The 25,629-nt window shown below is 40.0% G+C and overlaps 1 protein-coding gene across 3 annotated transcripts in view; it reads left to right on the top strand.

Annotated features, from left to right (window-relative positions):
• Nucleotides 1–25,629, top strand: part of SLC25A26 (solute carrier family 25 member 26) — a 152,992-nt gene that overhangs the window by 109,111 nt on the left and 18,252 nt on the right. For all 3 annotated transcript variants that reach the window (XR_004352178.1, XM_032648474.1, XM_032648475.1), the window contains one exon: nt 9,795–9,839. Coding sequence is in view for 2 of the 3 variants with exons in the window: in XM_032648474.1 (XP_032504365.1) it covers nt 9,795–9,839 (45 nt within the window). In the remaining variant the exon portion in view is untranslated. The remainder of the gene's footprint in view (nt 1–9,794; nt 9,840–25,629) is intronic.

The following is a 25,629-nucleotide window of genomic DNA, read 5'->3' as shown; positions in this document are numbered from 1 at the left end:
AACTTAGCAAACTCCTTTAGAAAGTGATTGTGCCATTTTAAGTTCCCATTGTCAAAATCTGAGAGTTGTGGTTGCTCCACACCCTTACGATGATTTGGTTTTGTCAGTCTTTTTTATTTCAGCCAGTTTAGTGGTTGTTTAATGGCACCTCAATGTGTGTTTTTTAAAAAACAGTTTTTAAATTGTGGTAAAATAGATATCACATGAAATTTGTTAGTTTAACCACTTTAGGTATACACTGCAGTGTAATTGACGATATGGTGCAATCATCAGTACAAGCTACTCCCCAACTTTTTCATCATTGCAAACAGAAACTCTACTCATAAAGCAATTACTCCCTACTCTCTTCTTTCCTGAGCCCCGTAACTTTTAATCTAGTTTTTGTCTAAGTTTGCCTATTCTAGCTATTTCATGTAAATGGAATCATAGAATATTTGTCCTTTTGTATCTGGCTTTTTCACGTAGCATGATGTTTTCAGGGTTCATCCATATTGTAGCATACATATATCAGAACGTCATTCCTTTTCATGACTGAATAATATTCCACTGTAGGGACAGACCACATTTTGTTTATCTATTTATTTGTTGATGAACACTTGGGTTATTTGTATTGTCAGTAATGCTGCAGTGAAGATTGGTGTACAGGTATCTGTTTGAGTCCCTGGTTTTGGCCGTATACCTAAGAGTGGAATTGCCAAGTTGTATGTTTAACTTTGGGGGGAAACACCAGATTGTTTTCTCAGTATGTTTTAATTAACACTTCCCTGATGACTAATGATGTTGAATATCTTTTTTGTGCTTATATTAGTGATTTTTGTAACTTTCTTTGTGAAGTGCTTGTTCCAGTCTTTTGTGCATTTAAAAAATTGGGTTATTTGTTTTTCTTTCTTTTTATGATTGAGTTTTGAAAGTCCTTTATTCTGAATAGAAGTCCTTTTTCAGATATGTGTTTTGTGAATATTTTCTTTTACTCTGTGGCTTGTCTTTTTAGTAACAATATCTTAAAAAAATTTTTTTTTAATTTAAAAATTGTGATAAAATACACATAATACATACCATTTTAACCATTTTGAAGTGTATAATTCAGTTGTGTTGTGTTTTTACATTGTTGTGCAGTTGTTTTCAAAACACTTTTCATTTTGCAAACCTGAAACTCTTAAACTTATGTAATAATCGTTAAACAACAGCTCCCCTTTCCCATCTTAACCCAGCTCCCCTGCCCCCTGGCAGCCACCATTCTACTTTGTGTGCCTATGAATTTGGCTATGCTAAATACCTCATATAAGTGGAATCCTTCAATATTTGTCTTTTTCTGACTTTATTTCACTTACCATAATGTCCTCCAGGTTCATCTGTTCTGTAACGTGTCAGAATTACCTTCTTTTTAAGGCTGAATAGTATTTTGTTGTATGTATATTCCATATTTTGTGTATCCTTTCATCCATAAGTGGACACTTGGGTTGCTTCCACCTTTTGGCTGTTCTGAATAATGCTACTATGAAAATAAGTGTACAAATCTCTCTCTGAGACCTTGCTTTCAGTTCTTTAGTGTATATACCCAGAAGTAGAATTGCTGAATCACATGGTAATTCTATTGTTAATATTTTGAGGAACTGCCGTACTGTTTTCCAAGTGGCTACTCCATTTTACATTCTCACCAATACAGGATGGGGTTCCAGTTTCTCCACATCCTTGTCCATACTTGTTTCCTTCCTCCTTCCGTCCCTCCCTCCCTTCCTTCCTTTCCTCTTTCCCTCTCTCTTTCTTTCATAGTAGTTTCATAATGAATGATATCGCATTTTGGTTTTGATTTGCATTTTCCTAATAATTAGTAATGTTGGGCATCTTTTCATATGCATGTTGGCTATTTGTATATCTTTTTTGGAGAAATGTCTATTCAAATCCTTTGCCCATTTGAAAAACAGGATTTTTTGTTACTGTTGAGTTGTAGAAGTTGTTTGTGTATTCTGAATATTAACTCTTTATCAGATTGATGATTTGCAAATATTTTCTCCCATTCCATAGGTTACCTTTTCAATCTGTTGATTTTGTCCTTTGATGCAAAGTTTGAAATTTTAATGTAGTCCCATTTGTCTAGTTTTGTTGCCTGTGGATTGGTGTAATATCCAATAAATCATTGCCAAATCTAATATCATGAAGGTTTTCCCCTCTTCTAAGAGTTTTATGGTTTGGGGTCTTACATTTAGATCTTTGATCCATTTGGAGTTAATTTTTTGTATATAGTGTAATGTAAGGGTCCAACTTGATTCCTTTGCATGTGAATATACATTTTCCTAACACTACTAGTTGAAGAAATTGTCCTTTCCCCATTGAGTGGTGTTTGCACTCTTGTCCAAGATCATTCGAACATATATGCAAGGATTTATTTCTGGACTCTTCATTCTGTTCCATTGTCTGTATGTCTGTGTTGATGCCATTACCACCCTGTTTTGCTTACTATATCTTTGTAGAAGTTTTGATACTCTCAGTGCTCCTGTCTCTGAGATCCAATCTTACTTGAGAATCAAACTGCTCACACTCACCTCCTTCCCTATTTTATTTTGATACTCTTGTGTCCATTTAGTGCTTTCTTTGGAAAGATGTTTTTGGAATTTTAGTATGGTTTATAAACCTGAGGAGTGAGTCACTTTTAATTTTTTCTACTTTTAGGTTACTTTATTAGGTATACATTCTGCTCTCTATGTACAGTGCATGTCAATGAATTATAGTTGTTAAATTTAAAAATCAATATTTATTATTAGAATGCTTTCCTGGTATGTCAGATGGCAGCAGACCAGATTTGAATGGGTCTCACCTTTTTCTTTTTCTTTTTTAAAGAATAGTAGTCACTTTGGGGCAAAATGTTTTCAGGTCTTCAAATTCACTTGTCCTTGGTTACCACTAGGCTTGGATGGAAAAAGGGACAGAGTATTTAACAGGAGAACTGGCTTTGTTATCTTTGCAACACTAGAATGGAAAACCCGAAATCAAGCACAGAAATTCGGGCACTGTCTTGCAACAGAAAGGAGACTCCCCTTTGCGTCACTTGTAGGATCCATTGTGTTCTTTGCAGTTTATGATCAAGTCTTATTTTTTAAAACGTATTGGTATTCTAATTTGATCTGTCCATTGAGCCATAGAATTCTAGAGCTAAATGATACCTTAGAAATCATATCTTCATATCCCTTCAGTTATATTATATATCACATTATTATTTGTTAAAGGACTATAAGGTTATAGGCATTTATTTTAAGATCATAGGATTATAAGCATTGATTGGCTTCAAGGATAATCTAGTCCAAACACTTGGTAATAGGTAAAGCGTGCTCATAATGTAATTTTGTACCTTCTTTATTTCATTAGTACTGCCCAACACTTCCATTGCCTGTTTACCACTCAGCTTTCACTTTCTCTACTTCACATGGAATCTTCACATGCACTCTCGTATGGAATTATTGCTATGTTTATTACTAGTGGAATCCATGTTGAATTTTAGCAGGTTTTTTCCCCGCTACATCTGCCTCTTTGATGGTAGCTGAGTTTACTGTTGCTCACTTGTTAGGGCTCTGGGTCTTAACAACCTTATTCAAACAAAACATCTTAAATGGAGGTATTAAGAAGGTCACAACAGTGAGCCATTTTGTAACTTTTGGTGCAATAAAATGGGTATGTTGTGTTTTGGAATATAAGACCTCTGAGTGCAGCTATTGATTTCATTCATCTATAAAACATTTTAGAATAACAGCTTACATCTGTATGGGGTTTAAAATTCCACGTTTTGAAGAAACATCATTGTTGTGAAACTCCAAACCAGACATGGGGAGGGAACTTGCCTTCTGACTGGCCCATGTTCTGTAGAAGCTGGGAGAAGAATTTGTTTTTGCCGTGGAGCCATGTTTGCTGGCAGTACTACTGTCACATGAGTGGAACACACTTTCATTATGTCTTCATACTGTAAATGACAAGGCATTCAGTAAGATTTTGACTTGAAGAATGTTTGAAACATTTTTACACATCAGGAGTTTATCTTATGAGGAATATTTCATTACCAGAAGCCAGAAATATTTAATTACCTGAGACGGTCAATTAATCTTGTTTTAGAGTGAAGTTGGGATTTACTTTCGGCTCACTTTTAAAAATAAATACTCAGTAGAACAGTTTTGGCCATTTCACATGTGTGATTTTTAAAATTACTTCTTTAAATTGAAGGAACAATTTAATGAATAACTTTTAATAGAGGAAAATGGGCAAAATGTCCATCTACAGGATTCAAAATCTGGTATTATTAAGTACCAAAAAAGTGCCAATAACATACAATTCAGTTTTATGGGTTATTTTAATCGAGAAGTGAAGAAGGCTAACATTCAGTAAGTTACAATAAGTTTTACGTTACAGGCCTTATTACAGTAAGTTATAAGACCTTTTTTCATCTTACAAGTGTGAAATATAAGCCGAGGACTAGACGGCCTCACAGGTGAATTCTGTCAGACATTTAGAGACGAGCTAACACCTATTCTTCTCAAACTTTTCCAAAATACAGCAAAGGGAGGAACAGTCCCAAACTCATTCTATGAGGCCACCATCACCCTGATACCAAAACCAGACAAAGATGTCACAAAAAAAGAAAACTACAGGCCAGTATCAGTGATGAACATACATGCAAAAATCCTCAACAAAATACTAGCAAACAGAATCCAACAACACATTAAAAGGTATGATTACACCATGATCAAGTAGGATTTATCCCAGGAATGCAAGGATTCTTCAGTATATGCAAATCGATCAATGTGATACACCATATTAACAAATTGAAGTATAAAAACCATATGATAATCTCAGTAGATGCAGAAATAGCTTGCAACAAAATTCAGTACTCATTTATGATAAAAACTCTCCAGAAAGTAGGCATAGAGGGAACTTACCTCAACATAATAAAGACCATATATGACAAACCCACAGCCAACATTGTTCTCAATGGTGAAAAACTGAAACCATTTCCACTAACATCAGGAGCAAGACAAGGTTGCCCACTCTCACCACTATTATTCAACATAGTTTTGGAAGTTTTAGTCACAGCAATCAGAGAAGAAAAAGAAAGAAAAGGAATCCAAATCGGAAAAGAAGAAGTAAAACTGTCACTGTTTGCAGGTGACATGATACTATACATAGAGAATACTAAAGATGCTACCAGAAAACAACAAGAGCTAATCAATGACTTTGGTAAAGTAGCAGGATACAAAATGAATGCACAGAAATCTCTTGCATTCCTATACACGAACGATGAAAAATCAGAAAGAGAAATTAAGGAAACACTCCCATTTACCATTGTAACAAAAAGGATAAAATACCTGGGAATAAACCTACCTAGGGAGACAAAAGACCTGTATGCAGAAAACTATAAGACACTGATGAAAGAAATTAAAGATGACACAAACAGATGGAGAAATATACCATGTTCTTGGATTGGAAGAATTAACATTGTGAAAATGACTATACTAGTCAAAGCAATCTACAGATTCAATGTGATCCCTATCAAACTACCAATGGCATTTTTCACAGAACTAGAACAAAAAATGGCACAATTTGTATGGAAACATGAAAGACCCTGAATAGCCAAAGCAATCTTGAGAAAGAAAAATGGAGCTGGAGGAATCAGGCTCCCTGACGTCAGACTATACTACAAAGCTACAGTAATCAAGACAGTATGGTACTGGCACAAAAACAGAAATATAGATCGATAAGATAGAAAGCGCAGAGAGAAACCCACGCACCTCTGGTCACCTTATCTTTGATAAAGGAGGCAAGAATATACAATGGAGAAAAGGCAGCCTCTTCAGTAAGTGGTGCTGGGAAAACTGGACAGCTACATGTAAAAGAATGAAATTGGAACACTCCCTAACACCATACATAAAAATAAACTCCGAATGGATTAAGGACCTAAATGTAAGGCCAGACACTATAAAACTCTTAGAGGAAAACATAGGCAGAACACTCTGTGACATACATCACAGCAAGATCCTTTTGACCCACCTCCTAGGGAAATGGAAATAAACACAAAAATAAACAAATGGGACCTAATGAAACTTCAAAGCTTTTGCACAGCGAAGGAAACCATAAACAAGACCAAAAGACAACCCTCTGAATGGGAGAAAATATTTGCAAACGAAGCAACTGACAAAGGATTAATCTCCAAAATATACAGTCAACTCATGCAGCTCAATACCAAAAAAACAAACAACCCGATCCAAAAATGGGCAGAAGACCTAAATAGACCTTTCTTCAAAGAAGATATACAGATTGCCAGCAAACACATGAAAGGATGCTCAACACCACTAATCAGTAGAGAAATGCAAATCAAAACTACAGTGAGAGGGCTTCCCTGGTGGCGCAGTGGTTGAGGGTCCGCCTTCCGATGCAGGGGACGTGGGTTTGTGCCCCAGTCCGGGAGGATCCCACATGCCGTGGAGTGGCTGGTCCCGTGGGCCATGGTCGCTGGGCCTGCGTGTCCGGAGCCTGTGCTCCACAGCGGGAGAGGCCACAACAGTGAGAGACCTGCATACCACAAAAAAACCCCAAAAAAACCCACTACAGTGTGATATCACCTCACACTGGTCAGAATGGCCATCATCAAAAAATCTACAAGCAAAAAATGCTGGAAAGGGTGTAGAGAAGAGGGAACCCTCTTGCACTTTTGGTGGGAATGTAAATTGATACAGCCATATGGAAAACAGTATGGAGGTTCCTTAAAAAACTAAAGATAGAACTACCATATGACCCAGCAATCCCACTACCTGGCATATACCCTGAGAAAACCATAATTCAAAAAGAGTCACGCGGGCTCCCCTGGTGGTGCAGTGGTTGAGAGTCCTCCTGCCAGTGCAGGGGACATGAGTTCGTGCCCCGGTCCGGGAAGATCCCACATGCCACGGAGTGGCTGGGCCCGTGAGCCATGGCCGCTGAGCCTGCGCGTCTGGAGCCTGTGCTCCGCAACGGGAGAGGCCACAGCAGTGAGAGGCCTGCGTACCGCAAAAAAAAGAGTCACGCACCACAATGTTCATTGCAGCACTGTTTACAATAGCCAGGACATGGAAGCAACCTAAGTGTCCATCGAGAGATGAATGGATAAAGAAGATGTGGCATACAATGGAATATTACTCAACCATAAAAAGAAATGAAATTGAGTTATTTGTAGTGAGGTAGATGGACCTAGAGTCTGTCATACAGAGTGAAGTAAGTCAGAAATAGAAAAATATTGTATGCTAACACACATATATGGAATCTAAAAAAAAAAATTGTTCTGAAGAACCTAGGGGCAGGACAGGAATAAAGACACAGATGTAGAGAATGGACTTAAGGACACGGGGCAGGGGAAGGGTAAGCTGGGACGAAGTGAGAGAGTGGCATGGACTTATATACACTACCAATTATAAAATAGATAGCTGGTGGGAAGCAGCCGCATAGCACAGGGAGGTCAGCTCGGTGCTTTGTGACCATCTAGAGGGGTGGGATAGGGAGGGTGGGAGGGACACGCAAGAGGGAGGGGATATGGGGATATAAGTATACGTATAGCTGATTCACTTTGTTATACAGCAGAAATTAACACAGCAATGTAAAGCAATTACTCCAATAAAGATGTTAAAAAAATGTGAAGTATTTACATTCTTGTTAAAATGTGACATATTTACAGTTGGGCGGAGACAGTACAAAGAAAATTAAAGTCATCTCTAATCCCACTGTTAGTCCTCTTTGGTATTTTATTACATCTTATAAATTGAAAAAAATGGTGGTCCAGTGGTTAGGACTCATCACTTCCACTGCAGGGGTCCCAGGTTTGATCCCTGGTTGGGGAACTAATATCCCACACGCATGCAGCGCAGCCAAAAAAAGAAATGAAAACTACAGTCCATCTTTTGGGTTTTGATAATTTAATTGAAAATATAGCATTTTAGTGTCAGAATGGATAGTGTCAGATGCTTTCATGTTTTGGTGATAAAAAAGCTCAACTAAGTTTGTCTCCTATTGTGGAAGTTTGATGTACAGGATGGGGCGCTTGCTTATTTATGAAGATGACAATATTCCATGAGATTTTAGTTTGTCAACTTAAACTAGTTTATTGACGTTGATTTTTTTTTTTTTTCCTCTCTCACTGCCATTTCCTGCCTGAATGGAAGTCAGATTTTTCTTTTTGTGACCACTGTCAAGCCCAGGACCATCATTTCTTCCAGCAGAATAAGACAGATGATGCTAGACTCTTAATTTCTGGTTAACTATAAATATTTTGGAAGTAATTTAGTGCTCTTAATTCATGGGAAGGTAAATACCCATTAATCCTTTCTACATTGTGGTCTCTGACACACACACACACACACACACACACACACACTCTCACTTATACTCACATACCCCTATGCATATTGTTTTTGATCAAAGTCCACATTTACTTTTCACTTACAACTGAACTGGATACAGAGCAACTATACTGGGGCCACAACCTGCTTGAGCAGTATCATCCCTTACGTAGGCCCAGTGGATAGCGTGTGGATATTATTACCTAGGCTAGCGGGTAGGGTCCCCTGGAGTTTAGGTATTTTTATTTTAGGAAATATGGAGGGTGGGGTTCTATTTTAGAATTTTAGAAAGTTTAATTAAAAGCACATAGATTATACTGGGGGTGAATTTATATGCAGGCAAATCCAATAAGATGTCTTTTAGGTAGAGTAGTAGTCAGACAGGGGCCTGTAGTCAGATTGTCTGGGCTTTTTACTTCCTGTGTGCTTTAGGCAAGTTAAACAGCATCTCTGAACCTCCATTTCTTGATCTGTAAAATGGGGATGGTAATAATACCCATCTTAAAGGGTTGTTGTGAGGATTCGGTGAAATAAAAGCTATGAAGTGCTGACTGGCACAGTGCCTGGCATGTGAAAGGTGCTTGGTAACAATTCTAGCTTATTGCTGTACAGCTAATTGTAAATCCTTAGTCTAAGTATGCTGATTGTCTTCACTGCTAGAGATGACTCTTCTCCCTGACCAAGCTCGAGACTAAATGAGGCTGTCAGGCCCAACTGTTTAGAGCCCTCACTCCTCCACATTGAGAAGCCCTTCCTTCCTTCCCACGCCCGTGTTCTGTCCCCAGACCTTGCTTCTCAGCTTCCTCCTGCAAGTGGCTCTGTCTGCTTCCTCTTCTTTCTCTCCTCCCATCCACCTGCCTTGGCCCCTCTGTCCTTCCTCACTCCTCTCCCTCCCCTCTCTCCCTCTCCTTTCCTTCTCTCTCCCCTCCTCCCCTTTTCCGCTCTTCCCTTTCTCCTTTCTTCCCCTTCCCCTCCTTTCCTCCACTACCCCCTTCCTGTGCTCCCCCCTCCCCCACTCTTTCTCCCTCTCCCTGCTTCTCTTTTCAACCCTGACACGTGGCCCGCTGAGCAGCAGACAGCTCAAACTCTTAAGCGGGAAAATGTCACATCTTTAAAGTCTTCATTACCTGTGATGGAAAATACTTATTTTCCTATTTCTTTAAGCAGCCTGACACTCTTCATATTGAGCTTCTCTTTCAGTTTCAAGAGGGCATCATTTTATGTCCCTTGGGCTCGAAAACTTAGTAGATTTTACAGGCAGTTACCGTTTAACTCTGTTTCTAAAAACTATGCATCCTGTACTTATAAATTTAATGGTAGCTTTATTATGTACATAAAGTTAAAATGAAATAATGTTTCTGAATAATAATTATAGGTTCATATAGTCATACTAAGCAAACTGATCTTTCCTGCCTAATTTGATTTTTTTTTTTTTTTTCTCTTCAGATTCCTTTCTCATTGGTCCAGTTTCCCCTGTGGGAGTCCTTAAAAGTAAGTTTTCCAATCTTCATATAAAACTTCTCTCTAATTATCTTATGATCATTAATACCCAGTAGTTCCGGTGTGGAATAGTAGAATATAATATTGAGTAGCGGTTTAAAAACTCAAAACTATTAGGAGTTGGAAATATTTTGTGAGTGGGATTTACATGCCAGTTCAGTGATTTAAACTTGTTTAGGTGTCTGTGGTCTGGGAAATAAGCAGAGCAGGCATAACTGACATCCTGAGATGTTTAGGAAAAACTTTGCTTTCCTCTGTATTGTAACTCTTTTTCCACCCACTTGAATTTTATTTCACTTCGCTCTGTGTGTGTGTGTGTGTGTGTGTGTGTGTGTGTGTGTGTGTGTGTGTAGAGGTTAAGGAATAACAGTGAGGGTAAATGGAAAAGGAAGGAAAGCAAGGCTCTGAATATTGGTAGGCCTAGAAGGCCAAGACCTTCCAGCCCACATCTAATGGTGGGTGGGAGTGGGGAGGGGCTTGGTTTCTGAAGGCCCCTTCTGTCTTTCCTGCTCACCAGGCCTCAGTGAGAAGGAGCAGAGTGTGGGGAGTTGTGAGTCAGCCTTGGACTCATGTGTTTAAAAACAAACAATTAAATGAAAATTTGAAAGCCTTTGTTCAAAACATGTTCAAAACATGCAGACATTGTATTTGTTTTTCATCTCCTGGTGCAATGATTTCAAAAATTGCGGCTCACGGTATGAATTATGTGGTGTTTGCCAGCATTTTAAAGACAACAACAAAAGGGAAAATAATAGCATCTTATGAGGTAAGGTTAAGCCTTGCTTTGTCAAACTTCAGTGTTGCGTGTACATATATACATGCGTCTGTGTACTGGGTCGCAATGTGAAATGTATTTCTCACTGTGGATAGTGATCAAAAGAATCTGAAAACCCTTGTTCAAATGAAAATGGTTTATAAATGACCAAACTGTAAAATGGCAAAGTACCGAGGTAGGCATTTGATAATACAAAAAATAAAGGAATTACTCTCATAATTGTATAGCGTTAGTCATCATGGAGCGCTCAAAGAAAATGTCTTTGGAAGAATAACAGTCACTTGGACTCTGAAAAATATTCTGTTGAAGTTACACACTAAGGATAATAAAATGAGACAAAACATGATTCATAAAAATAAACTCAGCAGTATTGAGAAATACTTCTTATAAATGATCTGTACAGTTCATTTAATGCACATTTTGGGATCTTTCATGGTTGTTTGTTTGTTTTTGTCTTTACCGTTTTCCGTGTGGCACACGGTGAAAATGGATTTCTCTGGCAATGTTTCCGGGTGTGATGTAACAGCTCTCCAATGAGAAGGTCACATTCCATAAGCATAACACCTCTCTATTTTTGTGTATGACAAAAGACAATGGAGCAACAGCTGTCCAGCAAACAAGACTCACTTTATTAGTGTCTCAATAAGCAGCATTCACGTGGCTTCTGCACTGTATCTAAGATACTTAGGCCCAGTTTCTGCACAGGAATGTTTTGAGGCCCAAAGAAGGAAAAAGCATGGGGTTTGTTTCTTTGCAGTATTCAGGACATTTGCAGTATGCTAGCTAGTTAAGAAATGTCTAGGCTTCCTTGGTGGCGCAGTGGTTAAGAATCCGCCTGCCAATGCAGGGGACACGGGTTCGAGCCCTGGTCCGGGAAGATCCCACGTGCTGCGGAGCAACTCAGCCCGTGCGCCACAACTACTGAGCCTGCGCTCTAGAGCCCGCGAGCCACAACTACTGAACCCACGTGCCTAGAGCCTGTGCTCCACAACAAGAGAAGCCACTACAACGAGAAGCCCTCGCACCATAACGAAGAGTAGCCCCCGCTCGCCGCAACTAGAGAAAGCCCGCGCACAGCAACAAAGACCCAGTGCAGCCATAAATAAATGAATGAATGTATGTATGTCTAGAATTTTTCAGAGTAATCATAGATAACAATGTTGAGCTTTAATACTTTTCTTTGAGCCAATGTTAAGATGCCATAGTTTTTTTTTTTTTTTTGTCGGATTTATTGAGGAATAATCTTCATACAGGAAAACTCCTCTTAAGTGTACATTTTTACAGGTTTTGAAAAATATGACTACCACCCTAAACAAAATGTAATATCATCACCCTTTTCCAGAATATCATATAAATAGAATCACACACTGTGTAGTATTTTGTTCCTGGCTTCTTGCATTTAATATGAAAGAAGAGATTCATTCCTGTTTTATCCCGTACCAGTAGTTTGCTCCTTAGTGGTGCTGAGTAGCATTTCATTGTGTACACGTACTATAATTTGTTTAGCCAGTTACTAGTTGATACACGTTCGAGTTGTTGATGATTATGGATGAAGCTGCTACAAATATTTGTACGTGGGTATTTGAATGGATATATGGTTTTGTTTCTCTTGGGTAAGTACCTAGGAATGGGATTGCTGGGTCATAGGGAAAATATAAGTTTAATTTATAAGAAACTGTCACAGTGTTTTCCAAGGTGGCTGTCCCATTTTCCAGCAATGTGTGAGAGTTCCAGTTGCTCTGCATCCATGTCATTGTTTGTTATTATTAGATTAAATAAAACTTTACCCATTCTGATAGTTGTGTACTGGTATCTCATTGTGGTTTTAATTTGCAGTTCTCTCAGGACTAAATAATATTGAGCATCTTTTCGTATAATAGTGTGTTGGTTTTTTTTAAACATCCAAATGTGAAACCACAGTGCTTTGTAAAAGTAGACAATTTTTGGCATGTCTTTTATTTTTGTATTTATGAGTTTATCCATTTACATTTGCTTCTGCAACCGTAGAGACACTGTATTATATGGAAGGGTTTCTCTATTATGTTTATGTGGAAATACTGCTAAGAAAAAATTTTCTCAGCAAGGACTTTGGCAGACTGTGTGCACATTGTGCTATAAGGAGTGGGAATCTGGAGGTAGGGGGTGGCCACTATCATCTTAAACTTATTCTGCCTAAAATCGATGGTATCGCCTTCTAAAATCACTTCCTCCTGCTGTCTCCCTGATTTCTGTTAATCATACTACTATTCTCCTGACCCCTTTGGTCTCAAATCCCAGGTTAAATCTGATCCTTTTTTTCTCTATCACTCACCAAGTTGTGTTCACTCTGACTTTTTGAAACCTGTGGCCTCCTTTTTTTTTTTTTTTTTTTTTTTTTTTTTGCGGTACACAGGCCTCTCACTGCTGTGGCCTCGCCCGTTGCGGAGCACAGGCTCCGGACGCGCAGGCTCAGCGGCCATGGCTCACGGGCCCAGCCACTCCACGGCACGTGGGATCTTCCCGTACCGGGGCACGAACCCGTGTCCCCTGCATCGGCAGGCGGACTCTCAACCACTGCGCCACCAGGGAAGCCCCTCCTTTTTTTTTAAAAATCAGATTCTTACTAACTTATGCCTGGACTTAGTTAACACTCATCTGTTCTACACATTGAATTTGTGTGATCTTCCTTAAACATCTCTTTGAAGTTCCCAGAAATGTATAACTTTCTAAAACTCTAAAGCATGAAGTTGTTGGCACTCAGGGATGTCCATACTGTGTCCTTAACTGTTTTTTTCCATCTCCCTTCCCCTTACACTTTTTTTTTTTGCTTTCCCTCCTTTCCTTCCTTTCCTTCCAACCAGAATAGCCTCCTTACTGCCCCTTTTCTTTGGCTTCCTTCTGCAGTGGGCTTTCACGGATCAAATGCTATGCATCTTTTAAAGCCAGCTCAGTTTTTTTCTCGTGCTTGAAGTCTTCCAATCCAGACCCTGAAGGTTTACCCTTATAGCCAACATTTGTCTGTATGGCTGATTGGTATTTATTCGTGTACTGTATTATTGCATTTAAAACATCTTAGAACTGAGCTTTACCACATTCTGATAAGGCCTGAACCCCTTCTATTTATAGAAAAGTGACAGAGGCCGTTAGTGTACATGTATTGCCTGCCTGCTGTGAGTTAGACACTGTTTCATTTCACAGCAGTTCAAAGATGAATAAGATGTAGCTGATGCCCTTGAGGAGTTTTTACTCTATCAGAGAAGCACATACCCACAGATAACTCCAAGGTAACATGTCTGTAATTGAAGACCACCCAAGGCACTGTGGGAGCCAGCCCCCCTGACTCCCCAAATCATGTCATTTCACTACCTCATTTCTTATGTTTTCTTTTTTTTTTTTAATAGTACATATGCTTACAAAAAAGATTTAGATGGAAGAAGACTAAACACCATAAAGAGGAGGGGAAGTAAAAGGGGTAGATCATCATATCCAGAACCTCTGAGAAGATCATTTTCCTTTAAGATTTATATTGAGTTTGGAACTTTTCTAGTAGCCCAACAAGAAGAGAAACACGATAGATTACATGGTTCTCTTATCTGACAAATAACCAAAGCTTATTATTTCATGTTGTCCCTTGGCTTTGAATACCCTGTGTATATGGCTGACTTGCACGTTTAAAGCTCTGTCGTGGACCACTTGCTCTGAGTTACAGCCTCACATGACCAACTTCCTAGGTGACACCCTTACTCAGGGTGTCTCAGGGGAACCAGCTCAGAACAGAACACTTGGTTTTTATTCCCCTTCTCCCCAACCTGTTCCTTCCCAGGTGTCTCCTTCTCCGTAAGTAGAACACATGTCTGTTGCTTGCTAAAGTAGAAACTTAAGAATGACTCCACAGTTCTCTCTTTCCCTCATCATCCAGCCCATCAGAACAGTCCACTGTTCTTTTTTTTTTTACATTTATTTTTATGTTATTATTCATTTTGGGCTGCGTTGGGTCTTTTTTGCTGCGTGCGGGCATTCTGTAGTTGCGGAGAGCCGGGGCTACTCTTCGTTGCGGTGCGCGGACTTTTCATTGAGGGGGTTTCTCTTGCTGCGGAGCACGGGCTCTAGGCGTGTGGGCTTCAGTAGTGGTGGCTCGCGGGCTAGAGCACAGGCTCAGTAGTTGTGGCGCTCGGGCTTAGCTGCTCTGCAGCATGTGGGATCTTCCCGGACCAGGGCTCGAACCGTGTCCCCTGCATTGGCAGGCGGATTCTTAACCACTGTGCCACCAGGAAAGTCCCCAGAAGAGTCCACTGTTCTGATTGAAGCCTCTAACTCATCTCTTGCTTGAGTTGCCACGTTGGCCCCTCCAGTGGTCTCTCTGATTCCATTCTTGCTTCTCTAAAATATCTTCTCTTCACAACAGCCAGAGTGATCTTTTAAAGAAATAAATCAGATCATACCACTCTTTGCTAAAAGCCTTCAGTGACACCTCTTTGAAAGAAGAGTAAAATCCAGAGTTTAAACTGCGGTTGACAGGGTCCCGTGTCATCCGCCCCTCCTACCTCACCGACCTTATCCCACAGCACCCGCCCACTACACTCCAGCCTCCCCATGTCCACGTCCTGCCCTGCAGTCTGGCTAGCCTCCCTCTGTTCTGTTCGGACTCACCAGGCTGCTCCTTACCCGAGGGCCTTTAAGTTTGTTGTGCCCTCTGCCAGAAATATTCTTTATTCATTTATTCTACACATTGTTACTGAGTACCTACTATGTGCCTACGGCCTGGGGAATATAGTGATCAACAGGGTTGACAAAAATCCTTCATCAAGCTTTCACTCTGGCTCTTTCCCTAGGCTTTTCTCACGTCCAAATCTTTCTTGTTCTTTAGTCTTGGATCATGTCACTTCAGAGAGGCGTTCCCTGTCCACCCATCTTTAAAGTAGGACCTTCCCATCTTCCCTGCTCAGTAAACACAGCACCTGTTTATTTCCTTTGTAGCATTTAAATAGTTTATTTAGTTATGCACTTATTGACGCCCAAATACTTATAAAAAACACGTCGTGTGTTGAGCAGATATATGCCAGGCACTGTGCCGAGGAGTATGTTATATGTTCCTTAGCATCTTATTCACGTGACGTACAACTCAGAGAGACAGGTCCTCTTGTCATCCCCACTAAAACAGGGAAACCAGGGCTCAGAGAGATTGTCTTCCATCTGTCCAACTAAGTCCTCAGTTTTCTGTCCAGTACCCTTTTACTGTGTTAACATTGTTTTTATTACTACAGTCATGATCACTAATAATCATAACATGTAGCGTTTCTCAGAGTTACAGTGTGCCCAGCACTGTGCTAATCACTTTCCATGGATTATCGCCTGTTAATCTTCATGGCAATTCTTTGAGGTGGGTGCGCTTACCGTCTTCATTTTGCAGATGTGGAAGCTGAAGAAGAGTTTGAGTGCCTTGCCCAAGGCCTCAGGAACACTCAGTGTTAAGGGGTACATCCAGGATTTGAACCCAGACAGTCTGACTCCAGAGTTGATGTCCTTAATTATTTTACACATAACTTGGCACATAGCGGACAATATCTTTAAGAATGTCGTTGCTGTTTCATATGTTCAAAGGTTGGTAAAAAGTTGAGGTGGTTGTATTATATCTAATCAGCTTATTTCAGGCATTTCTGCAAATTGTGTTGATTCTTTAACTTGATGACATAAAACTTAAAAGCCCTGCCTACCATATTTCTTAGACCAGCCTCCCTTCCTCCCCTCCCCCAACCCATCCCCGGTTCTGCTGTACTTGGGCAAGGGTGAAACAGTGTTTGCTTCAGGAAGGAGTCAGCTCCGAGGGACCGACATGGGGGAGCACAGATAGTTTATGGGGATGAGTGGAGCCAGGCTACATTTCCCGCGTGTTTGTGTTTTAATTTCTTGTAGGACTTGGCTTTTTGGAGGAAGAAACTTTGTCTTCTGATCGTTTATATTCTTTGTAGTTCTGACTTCTACACAGCAGGTGTTGATGACTATTTACTAATTGTTTGGAGGTTAGCATTCTTTCTTTTTCAAGGTCAAAGCAAAGTTGGGTAGCTGTATGCATTAACCGTTTTATTTAAAAGTAGTTTCTTTTAGAAGTATGATGACAGCTCTAACATACAGATGTATTCTCACTGAGCCTTTGGCAAACAATACACGTATTTTGAAAGGATATGATAAAATTTCCTATAAGAATGTCAGATTTGTTCTAGTGTCTGAATATATAAAGAAGTGTAGAGGATTATTAAGAATGCTGCCAGGTCTAAGTAGTTTTGCTTCTAGCCACAAGGTGTTACAAAGTTGCAAAGCAGTAACTAGAAGAAATGCAAACCTTAACCTCAGATGCAACGTTTGAAGCAAAATGAAAATAAAATCAGTTTGGTTATGTACAATTTTCACATTATGCTGATGATTTTCTAAAATGAAATCATAGCTTTGTAACAGAAATCAGGGGCCAGTGGATTATCATTTCAGTTATAGGACAATGTATAAAGTCAGTACATTTTAGAAGTCTTTTAAACAGCCAGTACTTTATAAAAACTATATTTTTATTCAAATTGAAGGGTAACTCGTTTATTGTTGTTGATTCTTATTTTTTAAATTAATTAATTTTTGGCTGCATTGGGTCTTCTTTGCTGCATGCAGGCTTTCTCTAGTTGCAGTGAGCGGGGGCTCCTCTTTGTTGCAGTGCGTGGGCTTCTCATTGCGGTGGCTTCTTTTGTTGCGGAGCACAGGCTCTAGGCGCGTGGGCTTCAGTAGTTGTGGCTTGTGGGCTCAGCAGTTGTGGCACACGGGCTTAGTTGGTACGCGGCATGTGGAATCTTCCTGGACCAGGGCTTGAACCCATGTCCCCTGCATTGGCAGGAGGATTCTTAATCACTGTGCCACCAGGGAAGTCCTGATTCTTATTTTAATGATAGTTAAAGTGTCTTTTATCACTCCATCCGCAACACTCTCCCATACCTTTAGTATATGAACAAAATGACAGTAATTTAGAAGGTGCTCATGCTCACGGTCTCCACTGCACCATTTCATGAGACTGGGACAATCTGGTATCTGCACAGACATGTTTGATCAGAACATAGATTCCTGTGAAGGCATATTAAAGATTGAGAAGGGAATGATAACAAAGTAAAAATGATTGTGTGTGATTTTTACTGCACTGTTTGTCCCCTAAATTAAATACAGCATGTCAAGATGGAAGAAAACTCCTAAAAATAAGAGCAAAATATTTTATTTCCAGATCACCAGCAAAGTCAGAGTCTGAGATGCTGATCAGGATTTTAGCAAAATGTCATTATAATGAAGCAGACATCTTTTTTTAACAATTTAAAAAATATGAGAACTTTTGAATTCTTAAAGACAGATGGTTAAAAAGAGATGGCAAAGAAAACTAAGTAAGGACGGAAGGATGTGTAGCAAAGCCTGACAGGATGGATGGAAAGGGTGTCACTTCTGAGGCTCTGGATCCTTCTCCCATCTCCTCCTTTGGACCAGTGTACTCAGCTGCCTGGCGTCCTGCTGTAGTTACAGTTGTGAAGCCAAAGCAGTAACAACACCTAATATGTTCCTTGCAGGTTCCATTACTTTCAACCGAGTTAAGATTTAACCTTGCCTCTTGGGTCCCACAGGCTAGTGGGTTAGGGTCCTTTGTCAAAAAACAATAAAGTGCACACCAGGATTCCTCCTTTGTCATCTTCTTTTGGATGTTTCTCTTCTGTTTATGCAAGGTTGTGAGCAAAATGAGATAAATATGCTCATTCAGATACAACATTCCTGTGATGAATCAAATTGACTTTTTTTGGCTGAGACAAAGTGTGAGAAAGGAATTAAACACACTTCATTTTAATCAGATTATCAAACAAATATATATTAAAAAGCACTTTTAATTAATTTATTTTTTAAACATCTTTATTGGAGTATAATTGCTTTACAGTGATGTGTTACTTTCTGCTTTATAACAAAGTGAATCAGTTATTCATATACATATGTTCCCATATCTCTTCCCTCTGGCTTCTCCCTCCCTCCCACCCTCCCTATCCCACCCCTCTAGCTGGTCACAAAGCACCGAGCTGATCTCCCTGTGCTATGTGGCTGCTTCCCACTAGCTGTTTTACTTCTGGTAGTGTATATATGTCCATGCCATCCTCTCACTTTGTCACAGCTTACCCTTCCCCCTCCCCATATCCTCAAGTCCATTCTCTAGTAGGTCTGTGTCTTTATTCCCGTCTTTCCCCTAGGTTCTTCATGACCTTTTTTTTTTTCTTAGATTCCATATATATGTGTTAGTGTACGGTATTTCATTTTCTCTTTCTGACTTACTTCACTCTGTGTGACAGACTCTAGGTCCATCTGCCTCACTACAAATAACTCAATTTCGTTTCTTTTTATGGCTGAGTAATATTCCATTGTGTATATGTGCCACATCTTCTTTATCCATTCATCTGATGATGGACACTTAGGTTGCTTCCATGTCCTGGCTATTGTAAATAGAGCTGCAATGAACATTTTGGTACATGACTCTTTTTGAATTCTGGTTTTCTCAGTGTATATGCCCAGTAGTGGGATTTCTGGGTTGTATGGTAGTTCTATTTGTAGTTTTTTAAGGAACCCCCATACTGTTCTCCATAGTGGCTGTATCAGTTTACATTCCCACCAACAGTGCAAGAGTGTTCCCTTTTCTCCACACCCTCTCCAGCATTTATTGTGTCTAGATTTTTTTTTTTTTTTTTTTTTTTTTTGCGGTATGCGGGCCTCTCACTGTTGGGGCCTCTCCCGTTGCGGGGCACAGGCTCCGGACGCGCAGGCTCAGCGGCCATAGCTCGTGGGCCCAGCCGCTCCGCGGCATGTGGGATCCCCCCGGACCGGGGCATGAACCCATGTCCCCTGCATCGGCAGGCGGGCTCTCAACCACTGCGCCACCAGGGAAGCCCCGTGTCTAGATTTTTTGATGATGGCCATTCTGACTGGTGTGAGATGGTATCTCATTGTAGTTTTGACTTGCATTTCTCTAACGATTAATGATGTTGAGCATTCTTTCATGTGTTTGTTGGCAGTCTGTATATCTTTGGAGAAATGTCTATTTAGGTCTTTTGCCCATTTTTGGATTGGGCTGTTTGTTTTTTGTTATTGAGCTGCATGAGCTGCTTGTACATTTTGGAGATTAATCCTTTGTCAGTTGCTTCATTTGCAAATATTTTCTCCCATTCCGAGGGTTGTCTTTTGGTGGTGTTTATGGTTTCCTTTGCTGTGCAAAAGCTTTGAAGTTTCATTAAGTCCCATTTGTGCACTTTTAAAAAATGCCTATAATGATGCCCAGTTCCTTTGGAGATATAAAACTGTGCTAGTCTTTGATTTCCAGGGAGCCATGTACAGATTCACACGTAGTCTCCTTTAAAAAATGGGGAGAAAAGGAGTTAGCTTTGTTTCTGTTTGTCCTTTAGACCTGCTTCCTGGGTATTCTTGAGTGTTTTTGGTGTCAGTTTAGTATGTCTGGTGTAAATATGCGATAGGATACTGTTAGTGCTGCTCTGGTTTCACTCTGTCATCCCTGGGTGATCCTGGCCCTCCTTCCAGCTGAACCTCAGTCAAACCTTTTAACTGTCTCCGCCCAGCTCACTAGAAGGCCTTGTCCAGTTAAGTAAATGTTCATCCTTGAGCTGGAACCTGTTAGCTGTTCCTGGTTTATACGGTTCTTTCCTGAGCCACAAAGGACAATTTGGGATTATGTTGTCTGGCCAGTTGATGTTTTCCTCCTTCTCTACACAAGGGTAAAATTATCCAACACTACTTACATTATAGGTATTCATATCGGTTCCAAATATTTGCCTGCCTTCTATGTATAAGGAATTGTGCAAGGCCCTGTGAGACTCCAGAGGTGAAGGTAATGAAGTCCCTATCCTGTTGAATCAGGGGTCAGATGAACGAGTTTTTGCAGGTTAATGAAAAGAAGTGAGTCCTTATTATACATATTTTTTGGTACTTTTGAGGATAGTGGCTTGTCAGTGTACCTGATTCTGGATAAATGGAGCTTGTTAGTGTAAGTCCCCCAGTTCTTCCATTTGAACCATTTTTATAAAAATCTTTTAAAAAGATTGTTACATACTTAAACATAGCAAACCAAGTGTGTCTTTCCAGGCAGAAGTATTAAAAGTAATCACACCTTTTCTTGTTGACTTAAAATTTGTATCACGAGCATCAGTTATAGTAATAACTGTTACTCAGTTTAGATACCTTTTGCCCCTACCCAAACTAATAAAAGACATCAAACCACAGATCCAGGAAGCTTAGACAGCCCTCCAATCAGAATAAATACCTCCCAAATAAAACCTAGGCACACATATCCAAAAATATTACTTTGTAATTGTAAAACCTAAATATTACTAGGCAAACTCAGCATTTGAGCCCATCTTACGTTTGCTCAAGAATAAATGAAATTTCTTATATTGGGTTGGCCAAAAAGTTGATTTGGGTTTTTCTGTACCATCTTAAGGAAAAACCCAAAAGAAGTTTTTGGCCAACCCAATATTTACCAGCACAATCATTCATTAAAAAATTTCTTACGAACTCTTATCATCGGTTTAAGAGGAATCCATTTTAGCCCTTTAACCACTTGCCTATATCGCTCCAGCCATGGTAGGGCAGAAGTGAACGCTTACTTGTGGTTCCCAATTGTATTCATTATTCTTTTCATTTTAAAACTTTGCTTTGGAAATCCCATATTTATTTATTTATAAAAATTTATTTTTTTAAACTTTTGCCTGCGTTGGGTCTTCATTGCTGCCTGAGGGCTTTCTCTAGTTGGGGTGAGCGGGGGCTACTCTTCGTTGTGGTGTGTGGGCTTCTCATTGCAGTGGCTTCTCTTGTTGAGGAGCACGGGCTCTAAGCACGCAGGCTTCAGTAGTTGTGGCATGCGGGCTCAGTAGTTGTGGCTCGCGGGCTTAGTTGCTCTGCAGCATGCGGGATCTTCCCGGACCAGGGCTCAGACCTGTGTCCTGTGCATTGGCAGGTGGATTCTTAACCACTGCGCCACCAGGGAAGTCCTGGAAATCTCTTTTTTTGTCTGTGGTACACGGGCCTCTCACTGTTGTGGCCTCTCTCGTTGTGGAGCACAGGCTCCGGATGCGCAGGCCCAGCGGCCATGGCTCACAGGCCCAGTTGCTCCGCGGCATGTGGGATCTTCCCGGACCGGGGCACGAACCCGTGTCCCTTGCGTTGGCAGGCGGACTGTCAACCACTGCGCCACCAGGGAAGCCCTGGAGATCTCTTTTTTCAAGTCATGTTTGTATATAAGTACTTCACAGAGAATTCATTAATGTAAATTATAAATGTAATTTTATTATTCAGTTGTTAACTGAATAATAAAATTATAGGCAGCTGTTGCTTTAACTATGTTTTTTTTTTTTTTTTTGCGGTACGCGGGCCTCTCACTGTTGTGGCCTCTCCCGTTGCAGAGCACAGGCTCCGGACGCACAGGCTCAGCGGCCATGGCTCACGGGCCCAGCCGCTCCGCAGCATGTGGGATCTTCCCAGACCGGGGCACGAACCCGTGTCCCCTGCATCGGCAGGCGGACTCTCAACCACTGCGCCACCAGGGAAGCCCTAGCTATGTTTTAAAGTGGATGTACCAAAGCTATACAATAGCTTGATCACCTACAGTATGGAGGGCAGTTGAGTGAAATTAATCATCTGCTGTCTTTAATGTGTTCTGAAATTCTGGTACTAGACAGACAGCAGTGAGACCTGCACAGAGGATTGTTTTTCTGTTGTGTTAAATGAATTATCATCATTTATTATGATGTCAGTCATGTGGAACTGAGGAGACGATTCAGCACAGATACCTACTAAGGTACCATAAAACTCATGGGGTAAAGTGTTGTAATCTTACACAATTGCAAGCCACCTAACTACTTCTGAGTACAACAACTGAAGAAGTCCCAAAGTTAAGTTTCCCTGCACTGAAGCCACAACGCTTATTTTCAGTTTGTTGTTCGTTCATAAGACAACCATGCACATTTGGGTGGGTCTTTTAAAGTAACAAAGCCTTCTCTTCATGCTGTAATTGAAAGACAACTTGGCTCAGGCTTGGACTCCCAGCCATTTCCTAGTATCGGGCCTGGTGTTTGCTTTCTGTCCTCTGAATGAATACTGGTGCTAATAGCTGTAACCCTGGCGGGGGTGTGTGTGGAGGAGCCTCGAAAGCCTTCTTCCTCTGATGGCCCTTGAGCTCTGTGTGAAGGATCACTTGGGAAATTAGAACAATATGATTGTTTTTGTAGCGCCACCACTAAAGTATTCAGGATTCCTCATAATATCCTACTGGATAATAGAAATATCATTAGTTGAAAAATAAATCAGGCCTGATGTTTAAAATTCACACACCTTTAAACAATGTGAATGGTGAAATTCAATTAAGGTCTGTATCTTAGGAGTATTGTACCTATTTTCATTTCCTGTTTTCATCATTATACTTGGGTTATGTAAAATGTCGACAGTAGAGGAGGCTGGGTAAAGGGTGTATGGGACCTCTACTATTTTTGCACATTTTCTGTAAGTCTAAAATGATTTCAAAATGAAATTTTCTAAATAAGCTACTAGAAATCGTTTCCAGTCATCCTATGTTAAGGAAACTTTCCTCAAGAAAAACCGCAAAAGTGAAACTAAGAACATTTCTGACTGCCATTCTCGTTACTTGAAATGTCTCATTTACATGAGATATAAGCAAATGTGCATGGATTCATCTGAAAATTTCGTGTTTTATTTGAAAGGAAAATGGAAACAGGACTTGGAATAGTGATAAGTAAGCAAACACCAAGTAAAGTATGGCTGCCTGCTTTTTTTAGTCTTAAAAGCTCTGTCACATCAGTTGAGACCCAACACTGTGGTTCTTCATGTTTGGGCCTCCTTTCTGCCCTCCCCCTGCAGTCATTTACTTGCTTTTACAGGAATGATCATTAGACCTCTGTGGCAATGGAAATACTTATTTAGGTTGAGAAGTTACGGCAATTTAAAAATTTTGGGTGTTGAGACAGGGCCTTAAAAAAAATCCTCCATTCCAAACCCACATGATTTATATACATTTATTGACATCAAAATATTTTCTTTAATAACTTGCATATTATATTGTAGCTTCCGTAAAAGTTGAGCTGTGTATCGAGGAAGCTTATAAATGTTGCTTATATACTATTCTGTCTACAAGGCACATGGCTTTGAGGGGACTGTAAAAATCAGCTTCAGTTCCCCCACTTTCGATCTGTGTGACCTCAGGGAAGTTACTTGACAACTCTTAGTACCACCCTACACCTGTGTGTCTGGATAATAATACACACCTTTCAAAATTAAATGAGAAATGTGAAATCTTTTGCATAGTTTCTGGACCATGCTAGGTACTCAGCAAGTGGTAAGTAATACTGTCAATAGCAGTCATTCAAACTGTTGTCTAAACTACATTTTTATTCCATTTTCTAATCTACTCTTAAATTATTTAAAGCTAATAAACAATAATATTACACTTCCTGTGAGTAATCTTTCCTGTCTTTTTTTTGTTTTAACATCTTTATTGGAGTATAATTGCTTTACAATGGTGTGTTAGTTTCAGCTTTATAACAAAGTGCATCAGTTATACATATACATATGCTCCCATATCTCTTCCCTCTTGCGTCTCCCGCACACCCTCTCTATCCCACCCTTCTAGGTGGTCACAAACCACCGAACTGATCTCCCTGTTCTATGCGGCTGCTTCCCACTAGCTATCTGTTTTACATTTGGTAGTGTATATATGTCCATGCCACTCTCTCACTTCATCCCAGCTTACCCTTCCCCCTCCCCATGTCCTCAAGTACATTCTCTACGTCTGTTTCGTTATTCCTGTCCTGCCTCTAGGTTCATCAGAACCATTTTTTGTTTTTTTTAGATTCCACATATATGTGTTAGCCTATGGTATTTGTTTTTCTCTTTCTGACTTACTTCACTCTGTATGACAGACTCTAGGTCCATCCACCTCACTACAAATAACTCAATTTCATTTCTTTTTATGGCTGAGTAATATTCCATTGTATATATGTGCCACATCTTCTTTATCCATTCATCTGTTGATGGACACTTAGGTTGCTTCCATGTCCTGCCTATTGTAAATAGAGCTGCAGTGAACTTTGTGGTACATGACTCTTTTTGAATTATGTTTTTCTCAGGGTATATGCCTAGTAGTGGGATTGCTGAGTCGTATGGTAGTTCTATTTTTAGTTTTTCAAGGAACCTCCATACTGTTCTCCATAGTGGCTGTATCAATTTACATTCCCACCAACAGTGCAAGAGAGTTCCCTTTCCTCCACACCCTCTCCAGCATTTATTGTTTGTAGATTTTTTGATGATGGCCATTCTGATTGGTGTGAGGTGATACCTCATTGTAGTTTTGATTTGCATTTCTCTAATGGTAAGTGATGTTGAGCATCCTTTCACGTGTTTGTTGGCAATCTGTATATCTTCTTTGGAGAAATGTGTATTTAGGTCTTCTGCCCATTTTTGGATTGGGTTGTTTGTTTTTTGATATTGAGCTGCATGAGCTGCTTGTAAGTTTTAGAGACTAATCCTTTGTTGGTTGCTTCGTTTGCAAATATTTTCTCCCGTCCTGAGGGTTGTCTTTTTGTCTTGTTTAAGGTTTCCTTTGCTGTGCAAAAGCTTTTAAGTTTCATTAGGTCCCATTTGTTTATTTTTGTTTTTATTTCCATTTCTCTAGGAGGTGGGTCAGAAAGGATCTTGCTCTGATTTATGTCACAGAGTGTTCTGCCTGTGTTTTCCTCTAAGAGTTTTATAGTGTCTGGCCTTACATTTAGGTCTTTAATCCATTTGGAGTTTATTTTTGTGTATGGTGTTAAGGAGTGTTCTAATTTCATTCTTTTACATGTAGGTGTCCAGTTTTCCCAGCACCACTTATTGAAGAGGCAGTCTTTTCTCCATTGTATATTCTTGCCTCCTTTATCAAAGATATGTGTGTGGGTTTCTCTCTGGGCTTTCTGTCCT

The sequence above is a fragment of the Phocoena sinus genome, chromosome 11 (assembly GCF_008692025.1).
Source record: "Phocoena sinus isolate mPhoSin1 chromosome 11, mPhoSin1.pri, whole genome shotgun sequence".
Taxonomy (NCBI): Eukaryota; Metazoa; Chordata; class Mammalia; order Artiodactyla; family Phocoenidae; genus Phocoena; species Phocoena sinus.
This window is presented reverse-complemented; position numbering and strand designations above follow the sequence as displayed.